Source organism: Myodes glareolus, chromosome 7 (assembly GCF_982192425.1).
Source record: "Myodes glareolus chromosome 7, mMyoGla1.1, whole genome shotgun sequence".
In the NCBI taxonomy this organism is placed as follows: Eukaryota; Metazoa; Chordata; class Mammalia; order Rodentia; family Cricetidae; genus Myodes; species Myodes glareolus.
In genome coordinates, this window is record NC_142032.1 from 64,690,189 (window position 1) to 64,711,166 (window position 20,978).

At 47.9% G+C, this 20,978-nt stretch overlaps 1 protein-coding gene across 1 annotated transcript in view; it reads right to left on the bottom strand.

Moving 5' to 3' along the window:
• The window catches only part of Inpp5a (inositol polyphosphate-5-phosphatase A), a 189,244-nt gene that overhangs the window by 52,328 nt on the left and 115,938 nt on the right, over positions 1–20,978 (bottom strand). The window contains exons 5-8 of the mRNA XM_087908310.1: positions 20,004–20,067; positions 13,765–13,868; positions 6,115–6,167; positions 3,558–3,677 (exon numbers count right to left, since the gene is read on the bottom strand). Of these exons, the coding sequence (XP_087764436.1) occupies positions 3,558–3,677; positions 6,115–6,167; positions 13,765–13,868; positions 20,004–20,067 (341 nt within the window). The remainder of the gene's footprint in view (positions 1–3,557; positions 3,678–6,114; positions 6,168–13,764; positions 13,869–20,003; positions 20,068–20,978) is intronic.

Genomic DNA, 20,978 nt, shown 5'->3' on the forward strand with positions numbered 1-20,978 from the left:
TTATTTTAGTATAATCTTAGATTTGGAGGCAAGTTATGACATATTGGTGACTCTTGGTTTTAACACCATCTTTCTTCCCCTTTTGTGGACAGGGATACAAGACTGTCTATCCTTGAGTCTGATGGGACCTACAGGCTGGACAGGGAGATTAAACCAAAGAAGCCAGCCTCTCCATCCCAGCCTCCTCACTGTCTCCTGCAGCTCAGTGGGGCCTGCAGACAATGCTCACACGGTTCCCAGTGCTGCTGTGAATACAGCGCTGTTGGTGGCGGTGTCCATTCAAAGGCCAGTACAGCATTGTCCTCCCCAATCAGCACAGTAGAATGCAGTCTGCTGGTGGCTGCCAAAAGGTTAGCCTCCCGATGAAAGGGCGGGCCATTATTCACCACTCCTGCAGAGTGCCCCTTTGTGCCCAGCGGCCCAGCCCTACACTGCGGAGGTCCGGATCTGCGGCTGGCTGAGCTCGCCACAGAAGCCATTCATTGGAATGCAAAGATGCAGAAAAGTGGCCCCCAGACCCCAAGGCTGCTTTTCTGGAGGCATGGTGGTGTAGGGCAATGACACATTCTAATGCCTTACCACAGTGACAAGCTGACCATGGTCACCAGGACTGATGGACATTTGGGCTCTCTCAGCTCCCAGCTCCCTGGGAGGTCCTAGAAAAAGGGTCATGGAGCAAACAGCAGTAAGAACCACTCAGACAAGGCTCTTGCTGCTGGCTGCGGATTCAGTAGCCCAGGAAGACGGCCCCGTGAAGGAACGCACCAGCACCACAGAGGAACCTGCCAGGAGTGAGGTTCCAGGGGAACCTACCTAAGACTATAGTGATCACCTTGAAATGTAAACATGACACTGAGGTGAGACACTATCAGTTCAGTACTGTACTCAGGGTCTAGTCTTGATGGGGGCAGCATCAGTTACTTTTCCACTGCAAGAGCTAGTGGGCAATATTATCATGGTACCTCCACACAAGCATGGCTGGGCAGGGCACACACCAGAGGTACTTGGAAGTAGGGCTGGTGAAGTGCAGGGGTCAGGAAGAATGAGTTGAGGACACCAAAGGATGAAGGCCTCTGGGTTCATAGATTATGTGGGGAAGACAGAAAAGCACAGAAATTGGACGCTTTGTTGAGGTCAATCACCTAAACCTATCTCCAATTGCCTGAGCTGTATCCCACAGTGGGTGCTAAGCTCAGGCTCCAAGCTTGGTACAGTACCTGCTCGGGCATCAGTCCCAGATGAAAGGGTGTGGCTGCATACAGATTTTAAAGACAAGCCCTCAGACTGGGACAACAATAGGAAAAATATCAGGCCTGTTTTCCACATCTGTGTTTTTTTGCAGGGACCGGATGATACCAGTAGCACCAGGGCCTCCCTTATACTAGAGAGGTCAACGAAGAAAAGGAACCAGTAGGACCATAGGCTGACCTCTCTCACATGATGACATGGTCTCCAGAGGTCACTAGCCTTGTGCTTGTCTAATGATGGCACAGGGTGAGACACTATCTCCTGACCCCTTGTATAGAGCACCACTTCAGATGCACATAATAATAATATAATAAAGATAATAGAGGAGGAAATAATGGAATAAGCTCCTAATGTACCTCTGAAGAGAGAGAGATGGGAGGGCACTCAGTGGCTCCAGTCCCACCCTACAGTGACACCATGGTCCAGAGGACCCAGCTTTGCCCCTTACATTAGGGGCACACTGATTATGGCACAGACATACATGTACAAATTTGCCCAGTACAAGCCCCACAAACATATGTGTGTATTCACATGCACAAACATTCCCACACTCACTCAGACACTGCATGCACGTGTACACACATACACGCACACGCACACATACAAATTCTCACAAGGCACAAGGAGGACATAGGTCTTGTGCTCAAGGCTAACATAAGGACCTCCCTGGCAGCTATTCTTTGGGACCTCATCTGATGCCAGGGACCCTCAACACAGTTCCCTAGGCCGCTGGTCATGCTAGGGCAGAAATTTGCACACTCCCTAGGATCTCCCATCATGGGAGTCTGCTAGTTCTGCCCTCAAGAATTTCATGGTGTGGGAACAACATGCTATATTCATGTGACTAGAGGTGGCTCCTTGAGAGCTCTGGGGGACTATTTTTCCTTCAGGTGCACACATCTTCTAAGAAGCCTGTGTAGCTTCAGTAAATGTCCTGCATCCTGCCATCTTTTCTTCCTGCCTGGGTCAGGACTTGGCACATCACAACCAGTGTGTTCTTTTTCAGGGACGCAGCAACCATCAATATGACTGTCCCAGGGACAGGTGGTGATTTGGGGATTGCAAAATTCTCTGCTCAGCAAAATGCCTGTACTCATAGATGGCTACTTCAGGAGACCAGACAGGAAGTGCTCTGTACAGGTGTGGGGGATGGAAAAGCATAAGGAGACCAGACGCAGGCTAGAGGGAGGTTAAGATCTGAGTGGAGGTCAGGATGGGATGAGGAAAGGAGAGTAATGTCAAGCCAGATAAAACCCCATATACTCCATTTTCTCTCCTCTGAGCTTAATGTGTCACCCTTGCTCTGGGGTGAGGACAGAGCCAGGCCTCCAGGAAACAGTGTGAGGCTCAGGAAGAACCAAGACCATCTGCCCTGGTTTGCAGGAAGTGGCTGGAGTAAAACAAAGTTGATCCTTCCCTATCACAAGGCAAGAGGATCAATTTGAGGACCATAAGAAAAAGTCTAGAATCAGATGTGTTCCCCAGACTGGGCTTCAGAGAATGCCTATCTGTAAGTCAGATGGATACTGGTACCCAGGTCCAGATTCATTCTATCAGTCAGGGTCACTGGTGTGGGACGTCCTTCTGTATATGTGTTAGTTTTATCAGTTAATCAATAAAAAAACTACTTTGGCCTGTGATAGGGCAGAATAGAGCTAGGTGGGAAAACTAAACTGAATGCTGGGAGAAAGTAGGCAAAGTCAGAGAGAAGCCATGTAACCCCGCTGGCAGCCTCCCCCAACAGGCCACCATCTTCTCTGGATGATAGCCCATTACTCCTGACCCATCCAGGATCACACAGGATATCACAGACAGAGGAGGTTGTAGTCAGGGCATGTGGGAGTCCCAGCAGAAGGTGACTAAGGTCACATCCCTTCCTCAGGGATCACCCTGTGTCCAGGAAGCACAACCAGGCCTGCTGAAGAGGAAAAAGACAAAAGCAGGAAGAGGGCAACACCATGGCTGGGCAGCAGAGCTTCCTTGAGTTAACCAGGCAGAACACCAGAAGTACCCATTCTCAAATCCTCAACTAGACAGCTGTGGCAATTCTGAGATGCCACGCTGTCATTTGCATTTCCCCTCCTCTTCAAGGCCCAGCTCTCTTCATTTTCCTGTAGAACACAGAAGGAAAGTAATGTGTAGTCATTTGCTCAGCGGCTGCTCAGCCAGTGGATGGAGCTGGAGAATTTACATTCTTTATGGGCTGGTATTCCAGAGGGCCACTTTCAAACAGGAAAACAGAAACCACCACAAAGTGGCCTCAGAGTAGCCTCAGCCATGCTCAGAAGTGGCTAGGGGACAGCACCTACCTGTCGAGCACATAGCCCAGAGCCTTGTGCCTGACACCCGAGTACACCGAGGGACTTGTCTCCCAGGCCACTAAGTTGGATGCATCATGAAAAAGATGGATGTTCACCAAGTCGAAGGCACTGTAATAAACAAAGAAAGGGACCTTATGACCCTGAGCAGATCTATGTCTCTCTGTATCCCACCCTCTTCCTCAGATCAAAGCCCTGGGCACCATCCTTAGTCACTCCAGAGTGAACTACAGCATTGCTTCCCCATGGCCAGAAAGAAGGCAGGAGGCCTTCAGTTAGATCTCCAATAAATCATCACTTTGGCCAAGTAAACTAGAGTAAAAGTAAACGATTTTCCTTTAAATAAAAAGATAGTATTATAGAAATTCCTGTAAGCTGTAGGCCCAGCTTCAAGGAGGAGGATGCTTCTCTCTGAGTGCTCCCAAGAGCAGATGAACCAACAGGGATGAACCACTGTTGGGGACCCTGTAAGACGGGGGCATGAAAACAGGCAGGAAAACTGTCTTTCCACTGTCTCTGAGCATGCAGCCTGAGGCTCCTCATGCATATGGACTTGACGAGGCCAGAGTGAAGTCTGCATCAGTCTTTTCCATGACTGGTGAAGTCCCCAGGCATCTCCAGTTACCATGGACCATCTGCCTTACTAGGTAATAGTTTCACACCACCCCAAAGGTACATATTACCATGCTGCATCTTCTACAGGGCACTGGAACTGGACCTCACCATTTCTCTTCAGCAGCAAGGTGAAGGAGTACCCAATAACTCGGCTACTAGCTCCATGCCTAAATGGCCCTCTCATACCATATAGGGAGAAGTTGGTCCCTGAGAATGAGGACAGAGGGCAGCACGGGTGGCCAGCCACCTTCTGGATTGAGTCATTAGCGCTATCTTAGGAACCCCATGTCCATTCTGGACATTGTCCTGACCAGCTCTAGGGACCAACTCAACTACAGAAACCAGGGGTTAGTCAACTGCTTCAGGAGCTGAGAACTGAGGTGCGCATCTGTGGTTCTCAGGTGGACATTACTATTGAGAATGCTCATCCAAAGGAAGAATACACTGGGACAAACAAATGAGTGAGCTAGGGCCTCTTTTGTCTGTGCTCAATAACCTTAGGCTGTCTTTACAGAGCTTAACTTTGTGGCCTGGGACCTAATGGGAGGCCTTCCCACCAGTTCAACTGTGCAGTGGGCTCGGGCACACACAGGTCACACTTGAGGATGGACGAGGGGTCTTCTGGCCTTCATTTGTACTGAACACCTGAACCTCCACCTTACAGGGAACAGGAAACAACTCTGTGCTGCGTGGCATCACCCGCCAACCAAAAGAGGAGTTATCAGGCAGTTTGAACAGCAGGCAGGCCCTGCTCGAAGTGAGTAGAGTTTTTGACAACATGATTGTAACACATACAAAAGAAGGGTGAAAATCACTCTCAAAACTATGACATAGAGGAGCACTACTCAGTGGTGAAAAACAACAACGTCTTGAAATGGATGGAAGTAGAAAAAAAAAAAACATTCTGAGTGAGGTAACCCAGACTCAAAACCCAAACACGGTATCTACTCACTTGTAAGTGGATATTAGACATAAAGCAAAGAATAACCAGCCTATAGTCCATGACCCCAGAGAAGCTAGGGAACAAGGAGAACCCTAAGAGAGACATACATGGATCCCCTGAGAAGGGGAAATAGACAAGCTCTCCTGAGAAAACTGGGAGCTTCTGGGGGGGGGATGGGAGGGTAGGGGAGAGAAGAGGAGAACATGGGGGAACAGGATGGCCAAGATGGGGGAAGGATAGAGAGGGTGAGCAAGGAAAGAGATATCTTGATTGAGGGAGTCATTATGGGACTGGCAAGGAACCTGACACTAGGGAAATTCCCAGGAATCCACAAGGATGATCCCAGCTAAGATCCTAGGCAATAGTGAGAGGGTGCCTGAACTGGCCTTGCCTTGTAATCAATCAGATTGATGACGACCCTAATTGTCATCATAGAACTTTCATCTAGTAACTGATGAAAGCAGATGCAGAGATCCACAGCTAAACCCTGGGCTGAGCTCCCAGAGTCCAGTTGAAGCGAGGCAGGAGCGATAATATGAGCAAAGGGGTGAAGACCATGATGGGAATACCCATAGAAACAGCTGACCTGAGCTAGTGGGAGCTCACTGACTCTGAACTGATAGCAGGGGAAGCTGCATAGGACCAAACTATGCCTTCTGAATGTGGGTGACAGTTGTGTGACTGGGGCAGTCTGTGGGGCCACTGGCAGTGGGACCAGGATTTATCCCTAATGCTTGAACTGGCTCTTTGGAGCCCATTCTCTATGAAGAGATACCTTGCTCAGCCTAGACCCAGTGGAAAGGACTTGGTCCTGCCTCAAAGTGATGTGCCAGATTTTGTTGACTCCTCATGGAAAGCCTTACCCTCTCTGAGGAATGGATGGATGAGCAGGGGAGCAGGAGGAAGGGAGAGTGGGAACTGGGATTGGTATGTTAAAAAAAGAAGAAAAATGATGGAGTGGAGACAGTAATCAGATGCCATGGAACATACCAGTCAGCAATGCACCACCGCGTCCTGATGAAGCCTTTTCTCGACCATTTGCACTGAAATGTAAAGGTTACACCATCAGCAACAGAGAAATAGGAAGCCCCAGGGTTCATCTGTGCTCACGGCACAGCTAAGAAGCGCCCCATCCTTTGCTTGCTTGTTTGTTTTGGGGACAATACCTTGCTACACAGTCTAAGCTGACCTCAAACTCACGATCTACTAGCTCTAAGGGTCACTCACAGCAGTTATAAAGTATGCAGTATTCATCCACATGTGGGGCAGCTACTAGGTAGAGCAGGAGCTGTGGTCTGAATGGCCCCTAAATCCTGATCTTGTCAGCTGACTTCCAATTTGATGGGGCTGAGAGGCAGGAGCCTCTGAAAGGTGATCCTGTCACCAGGGCTGGGCCTTCTTGCAAAGGGGTTTGATGAAGGGGACCTTTTCATCCCTTGTCTGCTTTTTGCCATAAGGGAACATGCATTTGGGCTTGTGGAGGGCAGGGGGCCAGGTCCTCCTTGGAAGAGGATGCAGCCCTCACCAGATGTTCTAGCTTCTGGATTCTGCGCTTACTGGGATCCAAAACTGTGGGAAAGAACTTTCTGTGGCTGTCAAACTACCTAGTGCTCAAGCTAGAGCTACTAACGGAAGGCTGGACTAGAGAAAGGGGGTGGTCACTTTTGCCCCGTGCTTTCTCCCTCCAAATAAACAAACAAACAAACACTATTCAGTGCTGTGGGAACTCCTTCAGCCAATAGTCTTTAAGATACCAACCCACTTGGGTGTGGTCTCTTATACTATAAGTGCAGCCTTAAAGCTTGCATGTGCTCCACTGCTGGATTCATTCCCTGTTCCCCGCCATGCAGAGGACAGTGATCTGTGAGTCTATCCCTGAATAAAGAACCCTTTATTATACTCAATTCTGAGCTACTGCAGGATTACTTTATAACATCCATCTTCAATTCAGAGTTTGGGAAGCTCCTGTGTGGTTCTGAAATAATGAAAAAATAGAAAAAGCAGAGAAAGTCATGGGAAGGGGAGGGAAAAAGAGTAGGGAAGAACCTGGATTTGCTCTTGACTATAGTCACAGACACACCGCACATACTGTTGGGCCTCCCGAGCTTCCAGTCCTAATGTTGCTGCAGCACTGCTACCAACACTGCTCACGTGCACACAAGGCACATGAAGCAGTCTGCTGAAATCAGACCTGCCTGTGGGCCAATGGCTTTACCAGCACTCAATGTATATGAATGAAAGGACTGAACTTTAAATTTTACTTTACTTTTAATTTACACACCTCTACAGAAGAAAGCCACCTCACGGCCTCTCAGTGTTGGGAGCAAAATTCCTGTGGGCAGAGAGGAGGTCCTCCTGCATCCCCAGGTCAAAAGGGAGGCAGGAACAAGTGTCTCATCTCCCTAAGGAGAGTGGCCCACAGGGAAGCTATCCTCTGCAGGGCCTGGTATTCTGTCTTGGGGACAGAAGAGAACAGATGAGTCTTGAGAGGCTCGGGTACTTTGAGGCTGGCAGGGAATATCTCCTCCATGGTGCCCAGGAGGGCAGGGGTATAAGTGACCACAAGGGAATTAATTAATTTCTAAAACATTATCTGCCTTAAGAGGGATGCAAAGAGGGCTGGAGAGATGGCTCACTGGTTAGGAGTACTTGTTATTCTTATAGAAGACCCACCCAAGTTTGGTTCCAAGCATACACATGGTGGTTCACAACCATGTCAAACTCCAGTTCCCAGGGGTTCAGCATTCTCTTCTGACCTCCTTGGGCACCAGGCACATTCATGGTGCACATACATACAGGCAGACAAAATATTCATACACATAAAATAAGAATAAAAGAAAACAAAATGAGGATCCAGAGATGTAGGATAGGGCAGTTTTGTCTTCAGTCTCTTACTTCTCTACAAAACAGAAATAGCTCAGTTTAACTCCATGACACTTGGACCACATCCTACAAATCATTCTATTAAATCCCCTTTCTAGATAGATAGATAGATAGATAGATAGATGGATGGATGGATGGACGGACGGACGGACGGACGGACAGACAGACAGACAGATAGATAGATAGACGGATGGATGGACGGACGGACGGACAGATGGATGGATAGATAGATAAGATAGATAAAGATTCATTTTATAAGTTATGTTCCTCTAAAGAACCCTGATTAATACAGTCAGCATCATAACTAACATAGAATCTACACTGGATGTCCTTATGGTACAAAGAGACCTCTCCCAAGCTCAGGCATCACTCTGTGTGGTCCTACACTCACCATGTTCTCAGCACCTTGGGAGTTCATGCTTGCAGCACAGCATGGGCTCCTCTTCATCCAAGACCAGGCCTACACTTTTCTTAAGGTCCAGTATGCACAGGCCCACAACATATAGAGCTGGACATAACACAGAGCAGTGTGCTCCACTGTGAGGATCAGCCATCCTGGGGCCACCCATCCCTTCCTAAAGGTTCCCCAAGAGAAGCAGCAAGTCCAGTTCACCTGCAGTCACACTTCCAAGATCCCACCTACAGTCACACTTCCAAGATCCCACCTACAGTCACACTTCCAAGCTCCCACCTACAGTCACACTTCCAAGATCCCACCTACAGTCACACTTCCAAGCTCCCACCCACAGTCACACTTCCAAGATCCCACCTACAGTCACACTTCCAAGCTCCCACCTACAGTCACACTTCCAAGCTCCCACCTACAGTCACACTTCCAAGCTCCCACCTACAGTCACACTTCCAAGCTCCCACCTACAGTCACACTTCCAAGCTCCCACCTACAGTCACACTTCCAAGCTCCCACCTACAGTCACATTTCCAAGCTCTGACCTCAAACTGAATATCTGCACTTTGCCTACAATTATATAGTGGGCAACAGCTTCACTGCTACAGCAAATGAAAGGCATTTATGAATTTTAGAACCAAAAATTATTTTCTCCTTAGTTTTCAAACTTGTGTAAATTAAGGTACACATGTACAGTTGTGTATTTCAAATATACACATGCATATTGTTGTAGAAACTAAATTTCCATAATAAAGCACTGACTTCAACATCAAATTACTAATTGAATATACAACAAAAAGTGTACTTTTTCTGTAACAGATACTGGTAATAACTGCAATTAGGATTTTAGCTAGATGTGAGACTTTCCATGAGTTATAGGTGAATCTTACAAAATATACAGTTAATATTTGTAAAACCCGACAGTTTAGTAAAATACAGAACATCTTGCCTCTGAGGCCCACTCACCACTACAACTACGATCACTCAGACTTCACTGTCAACACTGTGACAGAATAGAAAGACGGAGCTACCACCCAAGGCACTCTGACACTCCCACAGTGTTTGGCCTTGGTTTTGTCCATGTTCTGGGTCTGAGTGGAGAAGTATCTCTGTCCTCCCAAGGCCTAGTGGGCTCTACTGAGCTTCCAAAGACAGTCCTCCTTCATGACCTGAAAGACAGTCCTCTTTCAGTGACCTGAAAGGAGGTCTGCAAAGTTCTCCCTTCAGCCAGAAAGAAATGAGCCCCAAACTTCCTCACACTGCCAGCAACCAGAAGAAGGGAACAGAACTGGATCCACTTCCTTGCTTCTGGACCAAGGTTTTATCTTTCTGACAACTCGTCTCCCTTTTTTGGTCAAGGATGAGCACTTGGGTAGTTGCTACATGGGACTAGCCCACAGGAGCACGCCCCACCCCCATCAGCGACCATGGGCTGCCTCTTTGACAAGGAGACTCCTTAGTAGGGCCTCCCTGAGACCTTCTATGTACAGTACACACAAATACATGCAAAGGAACTAACCCATGCACATGTAAACACAAACACACACCTACTTATGACTGTATTTGGTATGGAGGGTGGGGAAGGCCCACACAGACAGGCATAGAGGCAGGAACCCAGGCCATAGTAAAGGCCTTGGAAAGTCTAGAAGTTCCCAGCTACGAAGTCGTCCCCTGGCCACTGCAGATGGGAGCACTGTGCAGAGGGTAGGTGGGACTCAACTTCGATGGGTCACTTCCAGGAGACCATGTTCTGGGACTTTCCTCTCACTGCTAACCTGAAACCTTCATTTATGAACTTCTCTGAGCCGATAGGGATGGCAAGGTTCTCATATCTCTGGGGTGATGGCTTCTCCTCTCTTAGAGGGAACATGGTCACAAAAATGGAACCCACATAGGCCTAGGTGGAGGACACAGCGCTCACCTCGTGCAGCCTCTGCTCAGTTCCCTGTTAATGGGGTTCCTTGAGCCGGCAGATGGATTGCGAATCCAGGCAGCTTCATCTACTGAGAGAGCATAAATCGCAGCGGAGAACAGAGGGGCTGCAGGAGGTTATCACCAAGCGGCCCCACTGAGGACGGCCTGCTTGGAGCATTAGTGGAATTAATTCATCTTTCATGGGCACATGCAGCAGGGCCTGTGATCTATGGTAACAACCAATTTCTCACCACGGCCAAGAGGAAAAAAATGACTCGGTCCGATCGACTACACAAATCTGCTTTTTAAAAATGGCCTCGCGTTATCTGGAGTGTTGCTCCCAGAGGCGTCATTTGAAATTCATACTGAGCCAGAAGCACCCATAAATCAGCAGAGAAAGTTTTGTTAGTTTTAGAAGCAGAGGGCCGTCATTATTTGGAATTGCATTATGCCTCCATCACAGTAATTACATTTAGATTATCCTTAAGTGATGGCAATAAAAGAAAGAGAGATCAGTCTTCAACTAATTCTCTCCCCTAAATGTGCTGGGTGCAATGACGGCCTGGCAGAAGGCCTGAAGGGGCAAGCCCAGGAGGGGATACCGAGGGTCTAAATAGAGCACCTGCAGGTGATTTCTGCGCCGGAGCCTCGGGCCCCACCCTGTGGAACACAACGTGCTCTGTGCGCTTCTGTGCACTTCTGTGTGTTAAGAAGCACCACGGAACTGACAGAAGGTGTTGGAGTTTGTGGCTTTCAAATGAGGTTTAGTTTCTGCTCATTACTGTGGTGAAGGGACACGTGAAAGCACACTGCACAGCCCAGACATAAGTGTTCACTCCCCAGCTGAGCACGCACGTTCCCTGCAGGCCCAGGAGCCAGCCAGCACGGGGGTCTGGGAACCAGCTGACAATCGTGGACAGCAACTTGTTCTAAGTGAAGACAGGGGTCCTTCCCAAGATGAGAGTTCATCCTTCAAAGATATCCTAGGGATGATGCTGCATGCCTTAAAAAATCCCAGCACTCATGAGGCAGTCAGTTCTCTGCGAAGTCAGACAGGACTACACGATGAGACCCTGACTCAACAAAACAACAGGGATGCATCTTTTTCTCTGCCTGCAGACAACATGAATAGGCCCTGACCAGCGGTCTGCTAAGTACAGACCCAGGCAGTGGTCAGTTTCCTATTGGAAGGAGTCTGCCTCTCATACTCTGTCCTGATGCAGGTTCCACTTTGTCAGTGCCATGAAGGGACAGAGAATTGGCCTTAAGAGCAAAGGGTATCCTCCCTATAAGGGTGGTAGGGCATAGCCAAGACCCCCAGATTTCACAGACTTTGATTCCTGAGGCCACCAGGTTCAGGGAAGTAAGGGAACCCTTAGTCAGAGAAGTCCTGAAGCTGCAGGTAGGAACACGGAGGCCCTTGGAAGAATTCTACAAGCAAGGGTTGAGGCTGCTGAGGACCAGAGGCACATCTCTGCAAGAGCCTTTCATTTGATGTCCACAGCCCCAGCCTTTTCCCTACTCCTGTCCACTCAGGATACACTTCGCTGTGACACACATCTTGAGCCCCTAGTGCAGTAGATGAAGCTGTGATGGGATTCCAGCTCTGGAATTCAAGGAGTGATGTGAGAAAAAGGCAGCAGGGAGGCCACACATGGCTGTGGGGGGATGGTGGCTACATCCTGGTTCTTGTGGAGGACACCACATATCTGTTGTTATGTGCAGAGGTACGGAAGATGCACAGTGCAGCTGCATCCCCAAGAATTAAAACACAGAGCACAGTGCAGGCTCATCAGAAACTAGGCACACTTGGGGCTTTTAGAGAGAGGGCAGACACTGTCCTCAAGAGAGCCTTCTGGGGAGTACAGGGTGAGGGCCTCAGTAACAGTCACACACAAGACACAGGGAGTGTGTATGGTCACAACTTCACTCTAGTTGGATGGGGCCCACATGTCTGTCTATTTGCCACAGTTCTCAGTATGTGAGACAGTTTAAAGAAGTATTTAAAGCGGGGGAAAGAGATGCTCGGTGTGGGGAGGGGATGATCTCAAGCACTGCCTCCCCGGGGAACTGGAACAGACACCACAGCTTGTGCCTATGCTCAGCACTACCTTTCAGTGGACGCCACCCGCCCACAAGGGAACACCTTCAACCAGAGCCCCAGCACCCATCATTTCTATGTGAGCTCCTCAAGCCCTGGCCATTTTGAATGAGAGATGGCATAGTAAATGAGATCCCAGAGACCTCTGGGGTAAAGAAACCCCAAATCAGCAGTAACTAGACTCTAAAGCTGGCGTTTTTGGCTTATGGCTTTTTCATGGGAACAACATCCATGGGGTCCTTCCGTGTTTATCAGTAACATTCAGATTCAGGTGTCATTATACACAGACATAGAAAGTTGCAAGCTTCCCTGCCGCCCTCCTCCACTCTCAGGATGCCTGAAGCAGAAGGGCCAAGAAACTGAGCCAGGGTAGACCTGAGCCAGCAGAGGACAAGAGACCGGGAACATCTCTGGCCTGGGGACAATGGATGAGGAAGTCAAGCCACAAGCTGACAAGAGGCGGTCATGATCCTTTCAGGCAAGGCACAATTACAACGCAAGTTAATAAATTTGTGTGTGGCCTTGCTGAAAACCAGCTCTGAGCAAGTGTACTACTACACAGTGCAACCATCTCATAAGAGAGAACCACAGAGCAGTCCTTGGGACTAGTCAGAGTGCCTCCAACATCATGACAAAGGTGGGACATGTATGAACAGCCAGTATCATCAGGGGCCAAGTCTCAGTTCTTCCTACTTCAGCACCTAAACACCTTCCAGTCAGGGCATCCAACATCTACCATGTCTTAACAGGCGATTCAGGGCAGGGTGTCAAGATGAAGCCTGAAGGAAGCTACTCTTATCTGGGTAGAGAGGCAGAAAGCAGCTTTTGGCTTTTTAATTTCTAAACTCTATCAAGCAGGTGCAACTGCTAGCATGTATCGTTAACCCACCAATTCTGTGTTAGCTTCTATGTCTTCACTGACTGAGGCAACCCAGAGTTTCCTCTGGGTCTTAGCTCTCACTCCAGCAACTCCTGGGAAGGTGAAGGTGTACCATGTGCGTAATTCCTGCACAGCATGGCATATACAATACAGAACACAGAGACTCCCAGTCGCAGTATCAGTCTAAGGGAGAATGAAGACATTTTCCTTATCTTTGGAGAGTGTTTCCCATGCCCACAAGTGATGCTCTAAGTTTAGTAACAAAACCTGAGCTCTTAGGTTCTCTGTGCCCTTATCCAGGGCAGCCCAGATCACCCCCAAACTCCAAGGAAAACAGTCCCACAGTGTAACGGTGCTGTGACTGCTGACAGTGGACGACAGTCTGACCTACATCACTTCTAACTCACTCATTCTCATAATCAGTGTGCTGATGAGGAGACACCAGCCCTCACATACCTCAGGAAAATAGTCCTGTGGGAACTTCTCCTTCTCCAGCATGGGCGTGCTCTCCAAAGTGTCCGAATAGATCTCTTTGCCAGTGACTTTTTTATACTTCTTAGCTGGAAATGATAGAAGGATACATGAATTAAGGATTCCGTCACTATACCCTACTGACCAGTCACATGTACGGGGGAGGGGGATGCCATGCCCTACCACAGCAGCCCCTGGGTCAGAGGGATGCCTCCAAGCAGGCAAGGGGCCAACAGCTGCCCTAGACGCGCCTGTGGCTCATAAATTCTTGTTCCATGACCTGGAACCTGACACTCTACTTCATTATCCCCTAAGAGCTCCCAGCCTGCAGATTTACAGGGGCTAATTGGCACCCTCTTTGAAAGCCGTGAATATATTTAAGAGGGCTGTGGAATTACCATTCACTCAGACCTTCACATGAATTTATTTAATAACATCGATTTCCTCTTCACACACGAATGACATTACTCATATTCCAGGGAACAATTTTTTACATGAGATGTAGACAGAGACACAGGGCAGGTACTCTTCAGACTTGCCTTGCTAACTGTCATCCTATCCCTCCTGGATTGACAGCACTGTGACTGGCCCTGGTTTGAGTCCTTCCACAGGCAGGCCTGAGAGAGGTCCTTTCCATGGACAAGTGTCCCACATTCAGTGGTACATGATAAGCATGAGAATGTATTTCTCACAGCCCTTGCAGGCAGGGCAAGAGAACTGCTGGTCTCGGGAAGGTGCCAGAAGGGTCAGGTAACATTTGGTTCCCAAGGCCAGAATGTAGTCCAGATAGTCTTGTACCCTGGTTACCAGTCCCAGCACCCCAAGATCCCTGAGCTAAGAATAGAAAGAAGTTCTTAAGTTGTCAAGCAGGTTCTTGTAGACTAGCCTTGCACCAGCGGCTGCCAGGATTTTAGGGATGTCTTCACATTCTAGGAGGAGCAGGACTTTCCCCTTCTGGAATATTTTCCATACTAGGGATGAAAGTAGACAACAGGAGCTGGCTGAGGTATGCAGCTCCAGGAACATAAAGGGATAGAGGCTGAACCCATGTAAAAACAAAGTTTTGATTCTAAGGAAACAGCTAGAGTTAGGGGTCCGCATTCAGGTCTATGATCTGGTTTTGGTTGTACTGATGGCTCATAATGAATGCAACAGGGACTGAAAGCCCATGGAAGCCTGTCCGGGGACTGGGTCATCTATGAGCTAAACGCACCATGTGCTTCTGATTATATTTCTCAGATTCAAGTGGATACTAGAGAACATGAGTGTGCTTAGCTTTGAAGCCAACACCATCACCTTCACTGCAGAAGGGCAACTGTATCTCTGTGTCTTCCTCACTCAGAGAGAACAAAGCCTCAGCAGACCATGGAGCCAGCACCCAGGGTGGGTAGACAGGGTCAGAAAGGTCCCCGTGAGCCCTGTGCTGGGGCAGAAGTACACTTGGTCACAGGAACATTTGCTGCAGACACCCATCAACCCCACAGGAGGATATTTTGGTACATGTAGTAGTACCCAGTCATGCTAGGGTGGCCGAGTGTCTGGTGGAAGGGCACTTGGAAGCCCCGGGAATAGAAGCTTCTACCAGAGAGGCTGAAGGTTCAAACAGATACTCCTGGGGTATCCAGGCAGGTAACTTTCCCAATAGGCTTGTCAGTGGACTGTGTAATGCCCCTCCATCAGACCCACGAAGCTAAAATGCTCTTGTCATCATATCCGTCCCTTGGTGGTCCTGTGTTCTTGAGATGAAAGGGTAACGGCAGGGACCCACTCAGACAGGGAAGCAGTTAGGCAAGGGGAAAGAATACATACACACATTGCTGTCAAAAAGTCACGTGGGTATTCTTGTGGATCAGCTAGACAGTAAGAACAGTCAGCTACATAGTCAGGAAATGTCACACACCAGTGAGAGAATACACCACTTGAAAGCTTGGCTCACTCTGGGCTCCTCAGCAATTCCGGCTGCACTGCAACACCTCTTCTAGCAGCCCATGTCTCAGCTGAAGACATACACCAAGGAGGAACACCTCATGGGTACAGAAGGGGCTGTGCTCCATGGCTGAGAGCAAGCAGGTCTACATGTAAACATAGGTGAAGGAATGGCAGGGCCTGCAGGAAGCCACTGTGCTTAGAAGGAATCCAGTGAACATCTTGTTCCCTGGGGATAAGGAAGAGATGGGGTGGAAGGGCACATCCTAAAAATGTCATTTTCAGAGGCAGTAGAGACTGCACATATACCTATTCCACACGTCTGCATACTGTGTGCTACCCAATGAAGTCCAGTGTACCTCAGACTTTGCTTTTCATGCTGCAGTGCTATGGGTTTTGACAAAAGCACACAACTGTCATGTATTATATGACACCAACTTTTCTGTCCAAAATGTCTTCTGTGCCCAGACATATCACTTCACTCCACCTGGCCACATTCTCTACATCTCTAGAGTTTCTCCATCTCCAGACAGTCACAGTTGGGATCCTGCAGTGTATAGCCATCAGACCAGCAACTTCCACCTGCTCACGTCTCTCAGTGGCTAGCTAGATCCCTCTGTAATGACACTCCATTCATTTTTCCAGGGGGTGTTGCAGTTGATTTTCTTGTCCTGTAGAGGCTGGTCATCTCTATTCCTAGTTTGCTGAGAGCATTTGCTGGGTTCTGCCATACACTTTTTCTGCATCTACTGACCCAGCCATGAGGTTTTCTGTCTTTATCAGATGGTGTGAACAATTTTATTGGCTGATTTTAGAATACGATGTCAATTGGATGACTAGAGTAAACTCCAACTGTTCACAGTGCAGAATCTTTCTTACACATTGCTAACATCTTCCTGAGAACTCTTGCATTTTGTTTTCATGAAGCAGTCTGTCGATCTCCCTCTTTCCAGTGTCTCCGTCTGGTTTGGGGATTCAAGCAGTGCTAGCATGCAGGACAAGCCATGAGGTGCTCCTTGGCTTGTACCTGGGAACGTCATAGAGAATGCCGTGGTTTCCTTAGGAGCTTCCCCAGTGAACCCGCCGAGCCTGGCGCTGTTTTTCAGAAGGTTTACTCACAGGTGCAGGTATTTTCAACTACAAAGCCCTTGCACAAGTGTTCAGTCTATGCTGTTCCTGCACTTGCTCCGCCATATTATTAAACTTATAGACACAGACCTGTTACAAAATTGTTGTTCCCCTGGTATCAGTGGTGGTCCCTTACTCATTTCTGTTATCAAGACTTTGTATCTTCCTTCTTTTTTGTTCTTGGTTCATGGGGCTAACAATGTATTGATTTGATAGATCTTTTCTAAGAACCAATTTTCTCTGATTTCCTATATTCAATTCCACTAATTTTGTCTCTAATCTATTTCTTTATTCTGTTTATTGTGAGTTTCATTTTCTACTTTCCTGCACCTCAGTCCTGGGCACCTTAACCACACTCACTTTAAATTCCCAGCACAATAGCTCTAGATCTCTGTCATATTTGAGTCTGTGCCAGAGAATTGGTTCATCTCCTTAACCTGATTTTAAAGTCTTTAGCGTGTTGCTGAGGACAGAACATGAGCCACTGGGTTAAAGAAGCAGACAGATGTGCTGGACTGGGGCCACATCCTTGGCCACTATGTGTCAGACACTTAATCTTCCTTTTTCCCATCCTTGTGCTTGCCTTGCTGCCTGAGGATTTCCAGGGAGACATCTCAGACTAAGAGCAGCACCTGTCTTCCACTACGTCTGCCCCAGGCTGTGATCCTCCCACTGATTGGCAGCCCTGCTTCTCACAAGAAGTAGACTAGAAGCTGGGTTGACTATCTCAATTTCTTGGCCAGATGGGTTCTGATGAGAGTCTAGTCATCTGGAGACTTGGTTTCCTCGACAGCAGGCCCTGTGAAGCAGAATGCAGTACCTGATATTGCCTGTGAAATCTCTGTGGGACTCCTAGAAGAAAAACTCAAGTACATGGATCCTGAAAGCCTTCCTCCTCAAGCGCAATCACACCAGCCTCCTGGACCCAGTCAAATCCTGTTGCATGTACACACCCAGAGGTATGCCTGCTCCTGGCAACCATGCCCCTGTAACTACCTGTCTGTCTCTCTCTGTGTGTGGGGGGGTGAGTTTGCCCTATGACCTTATTTCCTGTTGGATACAAAATAGCTGTTCTGCTTTCTTCTGTGAGAATAGGAACCACATCTTCCAAACAATATATACTAGACCAGAAATTACAAGTCCCCTCTATCTTTCTCTGCTGTACTTTTAGAGACTCCTTAAATTCCCAATTAGGTTCTTACTTTTTCAAGTCAGGTTACTAATTCTTAAATCTATCAAGATTTCTTGCTGTGACTCCCGTCAACCAGGAGAGTGTGTACTGTGTGCCCATCCCAGCCTGAGATGACCCAGTGGCTCTATCAGTGCCAGCAGCCACCAGATGAGACCACTAGATGTTTGCGGAATTGACTCTCATCCCAGAAAGAAGCATGCTAAGTACATGCCTACAATGGCACTGCTTCAGTGGCAATGAGAGGTTTTATAGGATGAACTGTGCATTTGCAAGGCACAATATGACTAACTTCATTTAGTAGTAAAATATGTATGCAAATGGTTTCTTATGAAAACTGATCTATGGATTCAGAACCTCTTGAGTTTGATGTTCTTTGTGTGTGTGTGTGTGTGTGTGTGTCGGGGGGAATCAAGACAGGCTTTCTCAGCTGTCTAGGAACTCACTCTGTTGATCAGGTTGACCTCAATCTCAGAAGTCTGCCTACCTCTGCCTCCCGAGTACTGGGATTAGCCTGTGCATCACCATCACTCAGATGTTCATGTTTAAGAGGCTATTCTGTGTCTTACTCTAGCATTGCAGAAAAACGCCCATATTTGAATGTCACTGCTGGAGACATGCTCTGATACCTGATGCTCATGGAGTTCTGGAAAAGCAGCCCTGGCCACCTCATCCTGGCCACATGCTTGTTGAAAACCACAAATGTATACTGAAGTTGCAGAAGCAGTGACAAGCACTCTGTTGGCCAGAATCCTGCTCATCATAAGGCTGGATGGGCCGCTAGAGCAATTCAGAAAAGACAGCTCCTCCATCTCCTAGGGAGACTCTCTCTGGGTGAACATCAACAGTGAACCTGAACCAGCTGATGAAGGTGGTTACGTCACTGGTTACACATACCTTACAAAAAGTAACCTAAAAGAGGATTATTTTGGCTCAGGGTTTGAGAGTACACGCCATCACGGCAGAAAGTCTTAGCAGGGGTGTTGGCAGAGGTGGCTTGAGGCTCTAATGACAAGAACTTGTTCACATTTGGAGATCAAGAAGCAAAAGTAGGCTATATCTCAATGCCGGACTGCAGTGATCCAGTACCCTCTAGAGAGGCCCCACTGTCTAAGATTCCATAGCTACCAACCCAAAATAGAATCACCAGCTGGGAACCTAACACTTAAATGTGTGAAAAGAACATTATAACAGTTACTTTTACAATTGTCATGAACTTAGTGACTTTTCCAAGTGACATGATCTGGCCCCAGACTGGCACTGAATTTCAAGAAGGTTCATATACAACAGAAATGATAGAATGGAATAGGCAGTTGGGACCCTGATGAAATCCCTTTAGGGGAGCAGGTGCCCCCAAAGAGTCCAGATAAGGGAACTGTAGAAACGGTCATATCAGCAGTGACACTCACAAAAACAGTGCAGGGCCAGCACCAGTCACTAAATGACAGTCACCATTTTTCACAGTCACAAATATATCTACTCTATTTCTGATATATGCAACCCTTCTATTCCATTTCATATTATTGCATTCCAAAGGACCATGGGTAGGAGACTACTATCTCCTTTGAGTTTCTATAAAAAATCAAGAATTAGCAGGGTGTGGTAGTGAACACATTTAATCCCAGCACTCAGGAGGCAGAGGCAGGTGAATCTCTGTGAGTTTGAGGCCAGCCTGGTCTACAAATGAGTTCCAGAACAGTCAAGACTATTAAAGAGAGAAACCCTATCTCGAAAAACCAAGAAAGGGAAAGGGAAAAGGACCAAGAGTTCACTAAGATTAGCGGAAGAGGGGCAGAGGCTTTGGCATGTGACTCAGGACAGGCAGAGGGAAGCCAGGGTGACAGGTTTTTAAGAAGAGTAAGTGACACCAAACCCAGATCATGCAGGCCATCTTATGACAACAAACCCAGGGAGACCTGGAGAGGACAGGCCAAGAGATGGGCTGCAGAAACAGATCGTAGAAGCCGGCATGAAGTCTTACCTTTAAAGTCAAACTGGTAGATGTTTTTTAAGGATTCGTGAAGAAAATAAAAGCTTCCTAGTGCCTGTAGGAGCAAAGAGAAAGACAGGGTCAGGGCAGTACTGGTTCTCTATTATGTGAGGTTCTGGACCACAAAAGCAGCTTTTGCAAGGAGAGCAGAGGAGACACACTGCCATTCAGAACCAGCAGCTGAGGCAGAGGAGGCCAGGGGATGGCCAGCACCTCCCACCCACTATCTCCCACCCGCCAGCAGGGTACAGTGGTGAACTAGTAAGCTCTGAGCAGCACTTGTCAGCCAACAAGCAAACAGTTGTCGTGTTGCTGTCCCAAGCTGCACAGTCCAGGCCACACATGTTTTCAGGAGTGGAATCCTCGGGAGATTTAGGCTCATCTCTCCAGGGTTCATGCATCTGATAACACACCCACCACCATCTACTCCATGACCATACGACAGACACAGATGAGATTTACTATTATGAAAAATGGAGTTGGAAAGCAAATGACTTCAACAATTAAGGACCAAAGTATAGAAGTTAATCAGTTCCCACCTCAAATGTCCACACAGGAATAGTCTGGGACTCCCCACTAGAGTGACCACACAGTAAAGTGTGGTCCCCCAGCTCAGGGTCTCCATGGGAACAGGTCTGGTCGCCTAACTCAGTGTTTACATAAGGGTCTGGTCCCCAGCTCAATGTCCATGTAAAGCTGCTCTGACCACCAACTCAGCATCCACACAGGAATAGGCTATATCCCCCTGGCCAGAATCCCACAAAGTCTAAGATTTTGTCCCTCAGCTCAATGTCCACACAAGATGGGTTTGGTATTTCCTCCTCAGAATCCACATAGGAATCGCCTGGTCTTTACTTGCCATCAAACTCCAAGGACAGCACAGCAGAAGGCTGAGGCCATGTCTGCTGGCAGCACAAATGACTTCTTTTGGTCTTTCAAAGGTAAAACTCAAATTCTTTTGCAATA